The sequence below is a fragment of the Xiphophorus couchianus genome, chromosome 23 (genome assembly GCF_001444195.1).
Source record: "Xiphophorus couchianus chromosome 23, X_couchianus-1.0, whole genome shotgun sequence".
NCBI classification, from domain to species: domain Eukaryota; kingdom Metazoa; phylum Chordata; class Actinopteri; order Cyprinodontiformes; family Poeciliidae; genus Xiphophorus; species Xiphophorus couchianus.
The window spans coordinates 25588691-25603627 of record NC_040250.1 but is presented as its reverse complement, the minus strand read 5'-3'; the positions used below and the strand labels follow the sequence as shown (position 1 = coordinate 25603627).

At 40.7% G+C, this 14937-nt stretch overlaps 1 protein-coding gene across 1 annotated transcript in view; it reads left to right on the top strand.

The window, feature by feature from the left end:
- Positions 1-14937, top strand: part of pigg (phosphatidylinositol glycan anchor biosynthesis class G (EMM blood group)) — a 116004-nt gene that overhangs the window by 64982 nt on the left and 36085 nt on the right. Inside the window, exons 9-10 of the mRNA XM_028008399.1 lie at positions 5950-6353; positions 8913-9104. Of these exons, the coding sequence (XP_027864200.1) occupies positions 5950-6353; positions 8913-9104 (596 nt within the window). The remainder of the gene's footprint in view (positions 1-5949; positions 6354-8912; positions 9105-14937) is intronic.

Below are 14937 nucleotides of genomic sequence, written 5' to 3'. Positions count from 1 at the left end.
ACTGAAACTTCCAACTAGACCAACACCTTTACTCTGTTGTTTTTTATTATTATTATTTTTATTCACTGCATTCTTATTTTGCCATCTTAAATAAGTTTCTTTGCAATGGTAGCTTTACAGATTAACTTATTGAACACATTAAAGTGTTATTTTACTGTTATATGTAGGTTCCTTTGTGTCGTTAGTTATAGACGTCTACAAACCTCACCAGGGATTAGACATGCGCGCCAGTCTTTGGTTTGAGGAGTTATAGACGAGAGAATGGTTTCTTTCACATCTTGTTCCTGCTCACATACATTTGAAATAAATACATAGAAGTAACCAAAGCGTAGTTTACAAACCCATCCATCAGTTGGAGGTGATGAAATTAATGCAGAAGCAGTTTTTTCCTCCATCACAGGCGAGTAAACGGCATCTGTGTCCGGGACGCCGTCTCGACTAGGGAATGCCTCTATTGGTGCGTGCAGACACATTCAACAAATTAGAATGTTATGTTATTGAAAAGTTCATTCATTCCTGAAACTCAATCCATTGAGTTAAAACGCATTATGTGGATTAATTGGACACGGTTCTGAGAATTATGATGATTTTCCACTTACAGCTAATGACAACGTTTAAGACCAATAAAAAGCATTTTTAATGTAGAACTGTGGGTTTAGTGAAAAGCATTTTAAATACCTACTTAAAGGTTCTCCTTTTCAAAATGTCTCTTTAATCCGACAAGTGAGCCTTGTCGGAAAGCATATTCTGATTTATGAAATGTGGCTGTATTTTCAAACAGTTAGCTGGACCAGATTGCCACTAGAGTGTGTGAGCACTGTGCAGGGTATTTGGAGCTTACCAAAATGTAAACAGAACTTTTCCTTTCTACAAATCACAGACTGTTTTCTCCCCACCTCTTGGTGAATAGATTAGTTGTGCACCAATTGCAGTTTTCTAGCCGACCAGCAATTATCAATCTTTAAAAAACCTGACCTGTATGATTTTGGCTGATGCCATTTTTTATTTTGGTCTGAAATGTCGCTAAAAATAGCTAGAAAGTTGCTATTTTTATAAGGTGGCAACAGTGCTGTGACTATTGTTAACGTACAGACATGACCTGATTGGCCGGTCTGTCAGTAAAACCTCTCTCTATGGAGAGCAAAAGAGGACAGTGGTTGATTTTTTAGACCTTTGCCGAGGTAAATAAGATCAACCTTCACATGTAAATATTGGCCGATCACTAATCTCCCAAAATTATATGTTGCTCTCTAACAATTTGTATTGTAAACAAGATCGAAAAGCAGTCAATGTGCTATCAGGGAGAAATAACAAAAAACATGCAAAGACCCTTGTTTTGTATTTATTTCTTTAAATTAAAACACTTTCTATCTCTGTCTTTTACTTCTACGTTTAAACGTACCTACCCAGCAGCCACCAAGGAACCATGTGATATAAAGTCCAAGGACATAATTGTGCATCTGTCTTGTATTTTAATGGCATATAAATAATTCCCTAGCATCACCTTCTACACCTAATGCTGTTTGATGCATGTTTTAATTTTCCCCGAAGCTTGACATTACAAGTGAGAGCTGGAACGCATAAACGCCGCAAAATACCCAAGCATTGACCTTAATAATGAGCTTATATATATTAATCTCATGCTAAGCTATGCAGACGTGCACTCTACACCAGTGAAGATTCACTCACCTCAGGATGCTGAATGCTTGAAGGTGCTGCAACAGCAAAGCAACTTGACTTATTTTCTTAGTAAAGCATGTGGTTATCATTTCGTATGAAGAGAGAAACTAGATTCAACTTGAGCTACGTTTACACGAGAGTGGAAACTGTCTGTATTTTCCGATGCTGATTGGGAAAAACGTTCCACGTTTAGACGGCGCAGCTAAGACGTCTTGAGTTTGCTGTAGTTGTCATGCCAGTCCGCTAGATGGCGCTGTGATTTTTAGCATGTAGTCCAACTTGCCTTTAGCTTCCACCTCGCTGTAAACAGAAACCCGTCTCAGACTCCTGTGAACAAAGTGTCATGTGTATTCCTTATCAGAAATTATGCTAAACTGAACAGATTATTATGCTGCTTTATTTCTGCGCAAGTGTTGTTCCTGACTTTATTTAAGTAAGAAATCTTATAGATCGTATTTGTTTGGTTTGAAACCATTTACAAGTGGAAATACATTGAACTAATTTCTTTTAAAACTTTAATGTTTTCTAAAGAAGATAATGAGACACGATGCTCATTTGCTTGTCCCAAAACACAACTCCAGTGATCTTTATAGAGACTGAAGTTTGTTTGAACAAAGAGTGATTAGCCAATAATCTGGCCTAATAGTTCTGAATTGCCATTTGAGCCTATTTATAACTTGGAGGCAACATTATGCCTTGAAAGATGGTCATTATAAACAAGCCAAATTACAGCCTCAATTTTCTGAACGTAATGTGACACTTAAGTGTGTTTCCCCTCCCCCCCGCCTCTTCTGCTTGTCTTCTTTTGAATAAAACTACTAAAACTAAATGTTTAACGATCTAATGTGCTGTAGAAAAAAAACAGCAACAATAAACATTTGTTCTAAAACGGGCCCTGCGTTTCTTTTGTACTTTTTGAAGGAAAATCAATTCTCAGCCAGCCCATTCCCACAGCGGGCCCCGCTGCCGTAGCCTGCAGGTACCGGCACGTAGCAACTCAGCCTCTCTCTCCCCGTCACCGGGACCAATGAGGCACGTCTGTTGTTTTCCGAGGTGAAATATTGCTGCTGAGCTGAGAGGTTGGCTGAACTCTGTCTGAACTGACTTTGCGCTAAATCAAGTCATTTGCATAGGAGCGCGAAGCTGGAAAAACTCCCAATCTTGAGGATGGGATGGACTCATCCTCCTGAGACGGGTCCGCAATTGATGGATGACGGCTCACGGTCACCGTTTGCCGTGCCAAGGCAGGAAGTGACTGTTATATAGGAAGTATTAACATGATGGATAATCTGATGGCTTAAAAGAAATATATAGTCCAACTATAAAAAGCAGCGTAGAGGAAAAATTGCCAATGGTGAATAGTTTTTGCATCAGTTGACTTGTTTTTCCTGCTTTGTTGGTGTTGCGTCCAGAACGCTATAAAGTACACAGGTCATTTCATAGATGCCGTGGGGTTAGCTTTTCAATTTTGAATAATTGTAATGTGAATCATCTTGGAGGTTTTTTGAACCTGCTAATTATCCCACTGGCAACTGCAATGCCAAAGCACAGAGGTGGGCGAGCTAAAAATATCTTGTGTGTGTGTGGCTGTGTGTGTGTTGGGGCTCATGTTCTCGCGGCACTCCTCTTAAGAAAAACATTCGAAGCGTATCGAATTACGTTTCCCACAAATTCAGCAGATCAGAAGTGAGGAGAATCTTCTTAATATCCTCAAATCTATTAGTGTTTATTACAAATAACACGAGCGTCTCAGGAGGAGATCTGTAAGCAATTCTTACCCACACAACGAACTAACCAACAACCCCTAAGCTGGTTTAATATCTACTTCCAAACATAGTTTTTTTGCAATTTTTGAGAAAAGATCTAAATAATGTAGTGTGTTTTTGATTCACTCTGTTATACCACTTTTCCCTGAGATGCAGTTGCATCTCTTTCAGGGTACGTCTGCACCAGCTTTGTGGATCGAAAGACTCACTTTTGCTCAATCATATTGAATGGAAAGTGTCTGTGAACTGAAGTTTTCTCGTCTTCCCACAAACTCCCAAGTTGGACCAAATTGGGCCATTTGCACAAATAAAGAAGCTTGGATCTAAACCATCCTGTTTCCGCTCTCGTTTGATTTAGAGTGATGGAAATTGATGCTACACCTGAGGCTCAACTCTTTTTGTCAATGTTTTCCTTTAGGATTGTCCTGTATTTGGCTCCATCCATGTTTTTTTTGAAAACATTGCAACTTCTTTTGTCCCTGATGAAGAAAAGCGTGATTACAGTGTCTGTGCATCCTTAGGAAGTCTTACAAATCATGTACCTTTGTCTCAAACTATGAGTTTTAAAAATGTAGGTTTGGAAAAAAAAAAAATATATATATATATATATATTTTTAAAAAGGGGCAAAAAATCATTCTTTAGTTATCAGGTGTTAGTTATCTAAAATTAAGGCCTCGAAATGTCTTAAGGGCAATAAAAAAACATTTCATTTGGCCTTAAATGTGTTAATGAGTGTTCTGAAATTTCATCATGGCAATACTATGAAATCTCATTTATGTAAGTTTTTTTCTTTCTCACAGGTTTGAGTGGTTTGCAGATATCTTCATTACGTTAGGTGACTCAAGGGGTTTCAGGCTACCGCTAATCAGCTGCTAATATCTGCTTGCTAGCCAGCTAGCAAATGTATATTTAAAAATGTAGCAAACTAGTCAAATGCTTTTTCTGGGTAAGCGCAGATTCATTGTTGGCTGGACAATGTTAGTTTTCGCTACTGTCTCACTTCTGTTGCCAACACATACGAGGCTAGACACATTCTGTGCAAAAAAAAGAGAAAATGCCTAAGCTAGTCACTACGGGTGTTAAAGTTGTAGAGAGCCATGCAAAGTGCAAAAGCACAAAATTGCTGTCAGTTGCCGCAGACCAAAAATGTAAGTTTTTGCCATGTTTGATTGTAATATGACAGAATCTAAAGTTTTTTGGTCTTAAATTTCATTTAAGGTGGCATTAAAAAAAGTATTGAATTTGACTTTCTGAAACCTGCAGTTTTCCCAATGATGCTCCCACCTCCATGTCTCACAGTGGGGACGGTTTCATGTCGTCCAGAAAACTTAATTTTGGTTTCATCTGACCAGAGCTCCGTGTTTGCTGTTGTACCTTGTGCAGCCTCCATAAGGGTCAGATCTGTATAGTGCACTAGTAGTCTAATACAGAAGCCCATTGTGGACTCTAGATGTTACTTGCTAAAAAAAAAGAAATAAAATAATGTAAGAACTTTTATGATTTGATTCATGGGACAGCTTGTTGAGAAGGCAAAGCAAACAAGGCAAATGCATCAATGAGCCAGAAAATGAAAACCTTCCACCTCCTACCTCTCAGCAAGACATACTGTGGGCCTTGCAAACCTGCTGAGGAAGGACTCCTTGCAAAACAAAATCTAAATAATAACATAATAAAGACATTAAGATGCTCATCTGCCCTTCAAACTCTCCATTTAACAGGAACTAGGACCTTTTAAGTATAAAGAGCAACATTTACCCCCGTTGCTACAAAATAAAACTGGTCTAGAGATGCCAAAAAAATTAGATTTTGTTTTGAAAGCTAATTCAATTAAACTATTGATTTTTATTTTAAGAGCATTTTGCTTTTACAAAAAAAAAAAAAACTATAATATGGAAAATGAAGAAAGATGGGTAGATGACTTGAAATGTAGAGCTCATGGTTTAATGTTAAAAAAACACTTTGCACCATTGGTCTCCTTCTGTAGATACTCTGTGAAGATATTTCATTAAAACATACAGGGTAACTGCCAAAACTGCCATTTCTTATTGACTTTATAATAAAAATATCATTTGGTTTTGTAAGAGCTACACGTTGCAGACCTTTGATCTAGGTTTACAGACCTGGCAGAACCAAGTGTAGCGAATGTTTGGTCAATAGTAGCAGATAATGGCGGCCGACTGCGGTACAAATTAATTGTAGGGTAATGATGTGTGTTATTGTAATATTTCTCCTCTCTCTGGAGACCAATAGATACCAAATGAAAGCCTTCAGCATTATAGAAGATTCCTTTCATCCCTCCCCAGATCTGTTCAATCTCCTGGCATTTAGAAGAAGACATCAACGTTTAGAATGGCCCCGGTCCTCGAGCAACGAGAGTACTGAACTCTGATTGACAAAAAAAAGGGCTCTTTCTCCCCTTTCAGTAATTCATATTTAGTGTTTTGATTGTTCTTTTCTCACATTTCGCTGTGTAAACTGTCCGTTTTTTCTTCGCTTTCACAGTCTCCTGTGCGGAGCTCCAGCGGGGAGTGGTCGCTGTCGGAGCTCGACGTCCTGCTGCTGGCCGGAACCATCGGCCACACGCTCAGCCTGGCGGCGAGCAGCTTCGTCGAAGAGGAGCACCAGACCTGGTACTTCCTGCTCAACACGCTCTGCCTCGCCGTCTTCCAGGACGTGTGCAGGAAGTACTTCAGGGAGCAGAGGGGCTCCGGAGACGAAGAGGAGCACCTCCTTTTGTCCAAGGACAGCCGCTCCTCTGCTCACCCCAAACAGGAGGTCGTCTCGGAGAAGTGGCTGGCGCTGGCCACGCCCCCCTTCACTCTGCTTTGCTGCCGGCTGCTTCGCTCCCTCAACCAGACAGGAGTTCAGTGGGCCCACCTCCCAGATGTCAGCCACTGGATCAACAGGTTGGTTCTGTTGGACCTGTGATTAGATGAGTAGGTTCTGGTGTTGGTGGAAATTCAAAAATCAATCGGAAACGGCACCTGTGGACGGGCAAAATTAAAAGACCCACAAATACGGGAGACTTGTTTTATATGTAGCTAAAATTAATTCATTAAAATGTCTTAAATTTGTTTTGAAAATGTATGGGGGCTTTAAATACACAGGTCTTAAATGTTGTTCTGATGGGACTAATCAATCTTGCATATATAGTTGTTGTTTTTTTTGCTAGCTGGAGTTTTCTGGAATTATGCCCAGATATCATCACATTCTGTGACTCCAGAAGGTTTATGCTACCAGTAACTAGCTGCTAATACACCCTAGATAACTGGCTAGCTACACCCTAGAGCTAGCTTGCTTTTCAGCATCAATCTTGGGTAAGGGCAAAAAGAATCGGCAGTTAGCTGCACGATTTTGCTTTTAGTATGAAAGTGTTTAATTGCCAGAATTTTCAAGAAAGTCTCACATTATAAAGGAATAAAAAAAGATGTTATAACTGGATAAACAGAACTCATTTTAAAGAGATAAAAATACTTGCTATAAAGAAAGGTAAAAAAATCTTAGGAGATTAAAAAAAACGTGTAATGAGAGAAACTCATTATGAGATAGAAAAACTAACGATGAGATAAGAATCTTGTTTTGACACAATAAAATACTTATAAGATAAACAAGTCATTGCGAGATAAAAAAAAAAACAAGATATAAAACTGGTTTTAGCAATATAGAAATCTTATGAGATAAAAAAAAAGTCTTGTTATAATGAGGTAGAGTCATAATGAAATAAAAAAAAATAGTGATTTATAATAGTGATTGTTATAAACAAAATATCCTGTTTAAGAAAGAGTTTGTACAGCATCAACCACCACTATGGCTGTAGAGAGCAGACCCCAGAAATCTGTTATTTATATTGCTTTCTGCCTTAAATTTCATTCCAGGTGGCATTAAAAAGGCCTTAAGAAGTCTTAAACTTTTTAAGCTAGTTTTTGAGAGCTGCAGATTCACTGAGATGACAATAGGACCACCAGGAGAAGTCAGAGCATCTCCATATTTTTTTCACAGATTGTCTCATACTGTCAAGAAATAGTGACAGTAAAAATCATATTTTCTTCCCCCTAAAAGTTATCTGCTTTATCTATATGTGTGTGCAAACACTTATTTGGGGCTTTTCACACTTTCCTTTTATTCAATAGCAAACGTTCAGCAGTTTAACCCAAACATTTAATGAGTGCTGAGCTTTTACTAGAGCTGCGATCAAAATCTTCGCCTCATAAAATGCAGCACATCACCGTCTTTGTTTCATCGTGTGGATATGAGGGAACCAAACCCTCCCAGCTCAGCTCTCGGTGAAGGTGGTGAGAGTCAGAAACCAGTCGAGGCAGAACGAAAATAAAACGTGAACGGGGCGTGATTTAATATTTAAGGCGAGAAATTCAGCAGCGGCTCTCTGGAATTAAAAGAAAACAAACACGCTCTGTCACAACGCAGCCGATGCGTTTCTGCTGCTCCACCTACGCCCAGTCATAACATATCAGTGCAACCAGTCATTTTCTGTTCTCCAGTCATTTTCTGTTCTCCAGGGGAGGATTTTCATCACTGGGAGATAAAAGGTTGCCTGACACTGTAGCTGCTTTAGTGCTAACGCACAGGAAGCTAATGCTGTAACAGCAGCTCGTCTCGCCAGACATTACATTTGCAAATGTAAATGTGAACACGGACCTACGTCTGCTTTCTGCTGACACCGAAGCCGCTCTCTTCACATGTGTTTTTTTTTCTTCTCCCCTCCACTTAGCATTTTGAGATAGCCGTCTGCGACTGTAGAAAGCCGTGATTTCACAGCGAAACTGTGACCGCTTAATTAATATTCCGAGAACATAGTTTGTTCTGGAACAAACTATGTTGAGTTGTGGAATAGAGATGCTGATTCTGACCTTTTCTTGGTCCGACGTTGCCCTTCCCCCCCCCCAGCCCTACCTGCTCTGCAGTCTCGCTTGGTTAATGAGATCCAGGTAGTCGAGAGAGGGGAGTTAAAAAAACAAAACAAAAAAACATCCCAACTTCCTCCGGCCGTATGATCCGGCTAACAGCTAACGCACGCGACTCTCGCTCGGCTTTGATGCGTCCTTTGAGGCCTTATTATTTCTAGCCTCGTGCTCGAAGTGGTGTGGCGTAATTTCTTACCGGCGCGCTCCTAAACCCATTGAACAGCTTAAAATGGGTGATCTCAAGGTTTTAACTGATGCTGCTGCTGGATGTGACTGACAGCGTTTCAACTCAAAAATGCTCGGCATCCATCCATCCATCCATCCATCCAGTCATCGAGCGCTTCTGCTTTGATCGCTAAAAACTGAAATGGACAGGATCCTGTCTCGAGGTTGTGTAAATAAATGAATAAAGTCGGTTGGCCATACGTGCAAACAACATGAAATATGAATAAACTTCCGCTTGGAAACTTTGAAAGCTCTTCTTTTATATAGAACACGTTCTTTATGTCTCACTTTTCTTTTTTTTTTCTATCTGTTTGTCAGCTCCGAACATAAGACGGTCCTGTCCCTGCTGTCCGCGCTCTGCCTGCTCCTCATCTACCTCCTGGTTCAGAGACGCTGCTCGCTCGTCTCCAAGGTCGCCCTGGCGCTCGGACTCCTGGGCGTCTACAGCTACCGGGCAGCTGTCGGCAGTGTCCTGTTTCCCTGGCAACGCTCCGGCCGAGCTGCGTCCAAGTAAGTTGTGCTTTTTCTTTTTTTTTTCTTTCTGGCCCGCAGGAATTTGATTTCATTCCTTCGCAACAACGTGCAACTTTTTCCCGCCCTCCTCCCCTCCACCCCCAATGACAGGAGCCTGATTTAAATCACAGCGCCTCAATGCGCTGCGATGCAGATGAGTTTCGCAGACTATAATGTGTGTCATCTGGGACGAACACTGAGACCACATCATTAACTGAGATGATGAACTACTTAACACTTGTGTGTGTTTTTGTTGCTTGTTTTTTTTTTTAATCTACAGTAAATCTTGCAGCTCCAGGGTCTCTTCCAGTCATAAAATAAAAATTTGACAGTGTTTTAAATTAAACTGATTACACACACTGGAACGGCGGTGACTGCCTTACTTATTTTTTTCCTCTTTTTCTTCTTCTTCCTTTTGATTGTGGATTCTTTGACTCTAATCGAACGTTGCATCACTGTCACATGACCACACAAATACTACATGACCAACCCTCTCCCCTTCACCTCTGGAAACAGCAACAAGATGGAAATAAATATTGGGTCAGTCCAGACCGATACCGACATGTAAAGAAAAAATGATAATCTCAGCAAATATCAATGTTAATGCTCATATATCATGCATTCCTCCTCCAAAAGTCCCACCTTTAACTTGTTCCTGTACAGATTGATCTTCAAGACGAACAGTAGCTCTAATCGTTCATATTTAAATTTGTTAGCATGAATTACACTCCCTAAATTTCTTAACTCAGCTGTTTAAAAGGCCCTTTGCTCCCTTCTATTATTAAAAAAACAAATCCTGTATGGAGTAAGCTTTTTTTTTTTTTTTTTTCTGATCCTGCAAACACCCTCTGGCACATAAGAGCAGAAAGAGCCGTCCCTCCTACATGCCCGAGCAATAATCAAGCATACTAGGTGCATAATCATGCTAATTTCCCCCCACTAGATGATACAACAATTCATCTTGTGCCAGCCCTTCAGTGTCCGGTGCTTTCAGGAGAGTTTCTGTGTGCTTGAACTCTCATCCTGACTCGTGGCTTATGCTAATGAGAGCCATATCTAAATTCATGTATACACCTGTGCCATGTTTACATAATATCCTCAAAGTTTACTAGATGTTCTTAGCATAGTGAGCCCGGTTGCTAAGTGCTATATTTCACTCCTCCGACGCTAGTTAGGCTCAGAGTTATCGTCTGCTGAACCCCGTCAGAAAAATAATGAGCGTTCAGGGTTGCGCGCGGCTTTCCTATCTACTTTTTATGACCTTTCTTCATCTCCCTCCAGTACCTGGCCCTTTCTACCCTCTTTTTTTTAATTATTATTCCGCTCTCCTCGACAGTCTCTTCAACCTGCTCAGCTAATTAGCAGCTCAACCTCTCACCCGTTCACCGACAGCTGACAAAGCCACGCGGAGTCTGCGGCTGCTTTTGATGATTGACAAGGTCTGAGCCAGATGTCGAGCTTTTTATGTCGACCTCGAGACGCTGATTATTACAGCGCTCCTCTTCACAGGTTTTATTGTGGATTTAGACAAACATTCTTCACGTTTCTAAGAATGCGACGAGCGGTTCATCGCGGGAGCAACAGTACGGGTGGGTCGAGGAGCAGCGGCCATCTTTTTGTGAAACGCCGTTCAACGGCAACACGTTAGGCTCAGCTGTGGATGCACCGATCCACTTTGTTCACGTCCAATAACATATCAATATCTGAGGTTTAGTGCCGCCCGATACCGATCCAATAACAAAACAATTGGTAGAATTAACTTGAAATGTTTCTTTTTATAAAAATGCAAACATAAATGTGCTCAATTTGCTAACTCTTCAACAGCACACCAATATCTTCACAAGCTTGCAAAAAACAACACAGTTTTAATTTCTTAAGTCAACAGGTGTACAACAGTTTATGTAAAATAAATAATAAAGACACTGAAACTGACCAACAATAGGTTGACTACCTTGGCCAAACATGGAGAAATAAACTCCTACAACCCTTCTTTTCAAATGGTTCAGAAAGTACAATTAGAAATGTAAAATTATTGATGAAACATGAACTCAGAGCATGAAGCATAGAATTAGACTGAATAGATATGTCCTTATGGATCTTGCACTTTGTCACGATCTAGATCTGTCCCGATTTTTTTTTTTTTTTCAATATCGACACTGATACAGATATTCATATCGGATCGCTGCATCTCTGGACTCGGCTACACCATAGAGCAGGTATCAGTTGGAGTTCTGGTGCGAAGTTTAAATACATCTATTTATTTCTAGCTTTAAATTATGCATTTAAACTCTTCTTCTCCATTGTGGAATAATTATGACAGCAAATAACTTCCATAGAAAAAATAAATAAATAAAGTCGATGCATAAGTTTCAATCACAGCTCAAAAATACACAACAATATCTGTTGAAGACTCTTAATAGTTGCATCTAACCCATGATTTTTAAAGGTTTCTGGTGTCATTTTGCACTGCATAAACACAAAAGCTTGCCAAATATTCTGTCCAGTCTCTAGTATAAATACATAAATACCCTTGAAACAAGACAAAACTAACTTACAAATAACCTTTTCAGGAAGATACTGGCTTTTTTAAAAAAATCTCAGTACTGGGGCGTACTGTGGTGGCGAAAGGGGTTAGCACGCCCCGCGTTTGGAGGCCTTAGTCCTCGGCGCGGACGTCGCGGGTTCGACTCCCGGTCCCGACGACCTTTGCCGCATGTCTTCCCTCCTCTCCTCACCCTCTTTCCTGTCTGCCTACTGTACACAAAAATACAAGCCACTAGTGCCGCAAGAACTCTTCGGAGAAAAAAAAAGGAAAAAAACAAAAAATCTCAGTACTAACTGAATATTGAGGTAAAATTTCTAGTTTTAGAAATAAGTGTTATTTCAATCTGGAGAGACTCACACAGAGAAGAAAATAGCAGTTAAAAAGATTTAATGGTACAATTTCTTTGGCGCTCGGACCCGGCAGAAGACCGTGAGCCGAGGATCGCCGTGAGCAGTCGGTCTGCTCGGCGAGCTCGGGATGGTCTTCCCCCCGGGACCGAAACTGGTGGTGGAGCGGAGCTTGGAGAGCACAAGGGATCCTGGAGGACGACCCTCATGGTGAAGGTGGAGATGGGGAGGAGGTGGGTCGAAGCACGGCTGACAAGCAGGAAGACCCCAGGGTAGCTTGGACTTTTGAAGGCGTCTTTGGACGATGATTGGCTGGAGCGGCGTGAAGCTCCGGTCCGGAAGTTTATTCATATTGTTATAGGTAAAATTATCTATCATTGGAATTGGTCCTTTTTAAAATCAATATCATGGAATTATTGACTTAAAACAATCAGTCCTGACCAGATCGCAATCGGTCCTTTAAAGATCAGAGATCGGCCAGAAAAATGCAATCGGTGCATCCTGAGTCTGTGGTTCTATTCATTAGGAAATTAAGACGCAGAAACCCGATTAATAGACAAGATACAACGTTTACTGCCTCTAACGCTTTTCAGTTTCATTTTTTGTTGACTAATTTTATTTGCATGGGAATATGTCACCGAGAGATGGGGCAAAAAAGAAAGGGAAAAACCCCCAAAACATTCTACCTGCACCAGCCGCCTGAGTTTCAGGCTAGATTTGCTCCGTTCTGGAGTTGTGCTTGGGATGAAACGATTGGATGTTCCAACAGAACAGTGATCCCTAACACACACACAAACGGGCTTTGGGATGGATAAAGAAGGTTGATATCGAGCCCTGACCTCACCTACATTAAAATTTATGGACTTTGCTTTAAAGCCAGGTCAGTGCCAGAAAAACCAAACCGTTTGAAATCAACTGTAGCGTTTCAGTCAACTAGAATGAGTAGACGTCTGTCTCTCCCTGAAAATGTGGTTAGATTTCGATACAGCATCAGGGTCTGTCTCAGGTTTAATGAGAGGAAAAATGTTTTTCACAACACTTTTTTTCTATCGCTGTGTAAAGTGGATGTGTGGGAAGAAACTTTGCATGACGATCTGTTTTTTTTTGTGGATTTCTCCTTTTACAAATCCACCTGACACATCCCTGACTCTCTCTCTCTCTCTCTCTCTCTGTGCCAGCTGCCTTTTTGCTTCGTTACATCTTTCTAAACAGCAAATGGATTTGAGAACAGGAAGTGCTTCTCATTTTGAAAAGGCTACAAGAGGCAGTATGATGGATGACACTGAATGATTTGCCTTTTCTTTTGTTCTCGTGCTTTTTCCTACATACAAATAATCCATGCAGAAGTATTGGTAGCCTGTAGAGCATTTCCACATTCTGCCATTCTACAACCACAAAGTTCAGCGTGTGTTATGTGATAAACCGACTCAAACGAGCGCATGATCTGTAAAGCGTCAGTATGTAACTTTTAGAAAACATTTTTTCTTTCTCACTTTGTTGTATAAGACACCGAATTTGTGAAAAAAAATTGAGCTCCTCTGTTTTCTCCCAGTACTAACTGCAGAAATGCACCACTCGGTTAGAAACAACCAATCAGGGCCAGGGGGAGGGTGTTAGCGCCGTCAGTTAGACTTTCAGACAGCAGAATGCTAAAGTTAGTTAGCATACCCACAAATGATAGAATAGAATAGAATAGAATTCAATGATAGATTCAAATGATGACAGATAAACAGTTTTTCTGTAACAATAAGTTGTTTCTCTGCCATTAACACATTTATCAGCGTGTTCATGAGCCTGATTGACAGCGATAAGACCCTCCCCCTGGCTCTGATTGGTTGTTTTTGACCAGGAGCAGTGCTTTTCTTTTTTTTTTTACAGATTGCTATAGCAGTTTAAGTGTAGCAGATTACGTGTCTCATGCTTCACTGTCACGAGACGGTGACAGTTTTAACAAATATGGTTAAAAAAAGAACAGGTTAAGAAAAAATATATATACTGTGGCTTTAAGTGGCAGTACCACTCGGTGCAACAATTTGGTAGTTAGACACCGTTTTACTCATTCGATTCTGTTTGTCTGCTCCTGAGCTACAAAGTAGCTCATCATCAGAGTGTGAATGACTGAATGAATTGTAGTGGAAAGAGCTTTGGAGTCCTCTGCCTTGAGAAAGTGTGATATAAATACAGAACATTTTTTGTAGGCCCTCAGTTAATATTAAACCAGGTTATATTGTTATAACATGATGTAAAGCTCAAAAAAGTAAATTTTACATAATGCTGCCCCCTTTAAACACTGACAATATGTGCAGCAGAAAAGAACAGAAACACACGTCTAAGGTCACAAAATGTGTTTTTTGTGAACAAATGTTCCAGCAGGAAGTCGCTCCACATCAAAGCGGCCGGAGCTGCCAGGACCTCTGTACGTCAAAACCAATTTCTGACGTGGTCTTTATATTGTTACCACGTATAAAGACCACAACAAGCCTCCGCTGTCCGCGTTTGTGTTTATGCAATTTTTTGTGCAGCTAACAGCTGCACAAAAAAACATGACCCATTTTTCCTCGGCCCGCTTGATCCGGAGAGCGGCCGGTGGTGCTGCTCCCCCAATTTAAAAATATGCATGCATACAGATCCCGCTTAAAAATGGAAATGTATTCAAACTTGTCTCAAAACACCTGTGAACTCTCCCAGACACACGTACTGACGCACACACACACACCCACACACACACACAACACACTCAGAGGATTCAGCTTTATCACCCAAGCGGTAAACCACTTTAGAGCCACGTTCCAAAGACGATTCGGCGTTCAGTGAAAACCTTTTAACAAAGGATCATCCTCCGTTTACTCTCGGCGTTGTTATCTGTGATTGCTGAGTGTGCTGTAACCAGGTTACGGCCTCGGAAAAGGAGGTCGTCCTCCTTATAAATCTAACATGA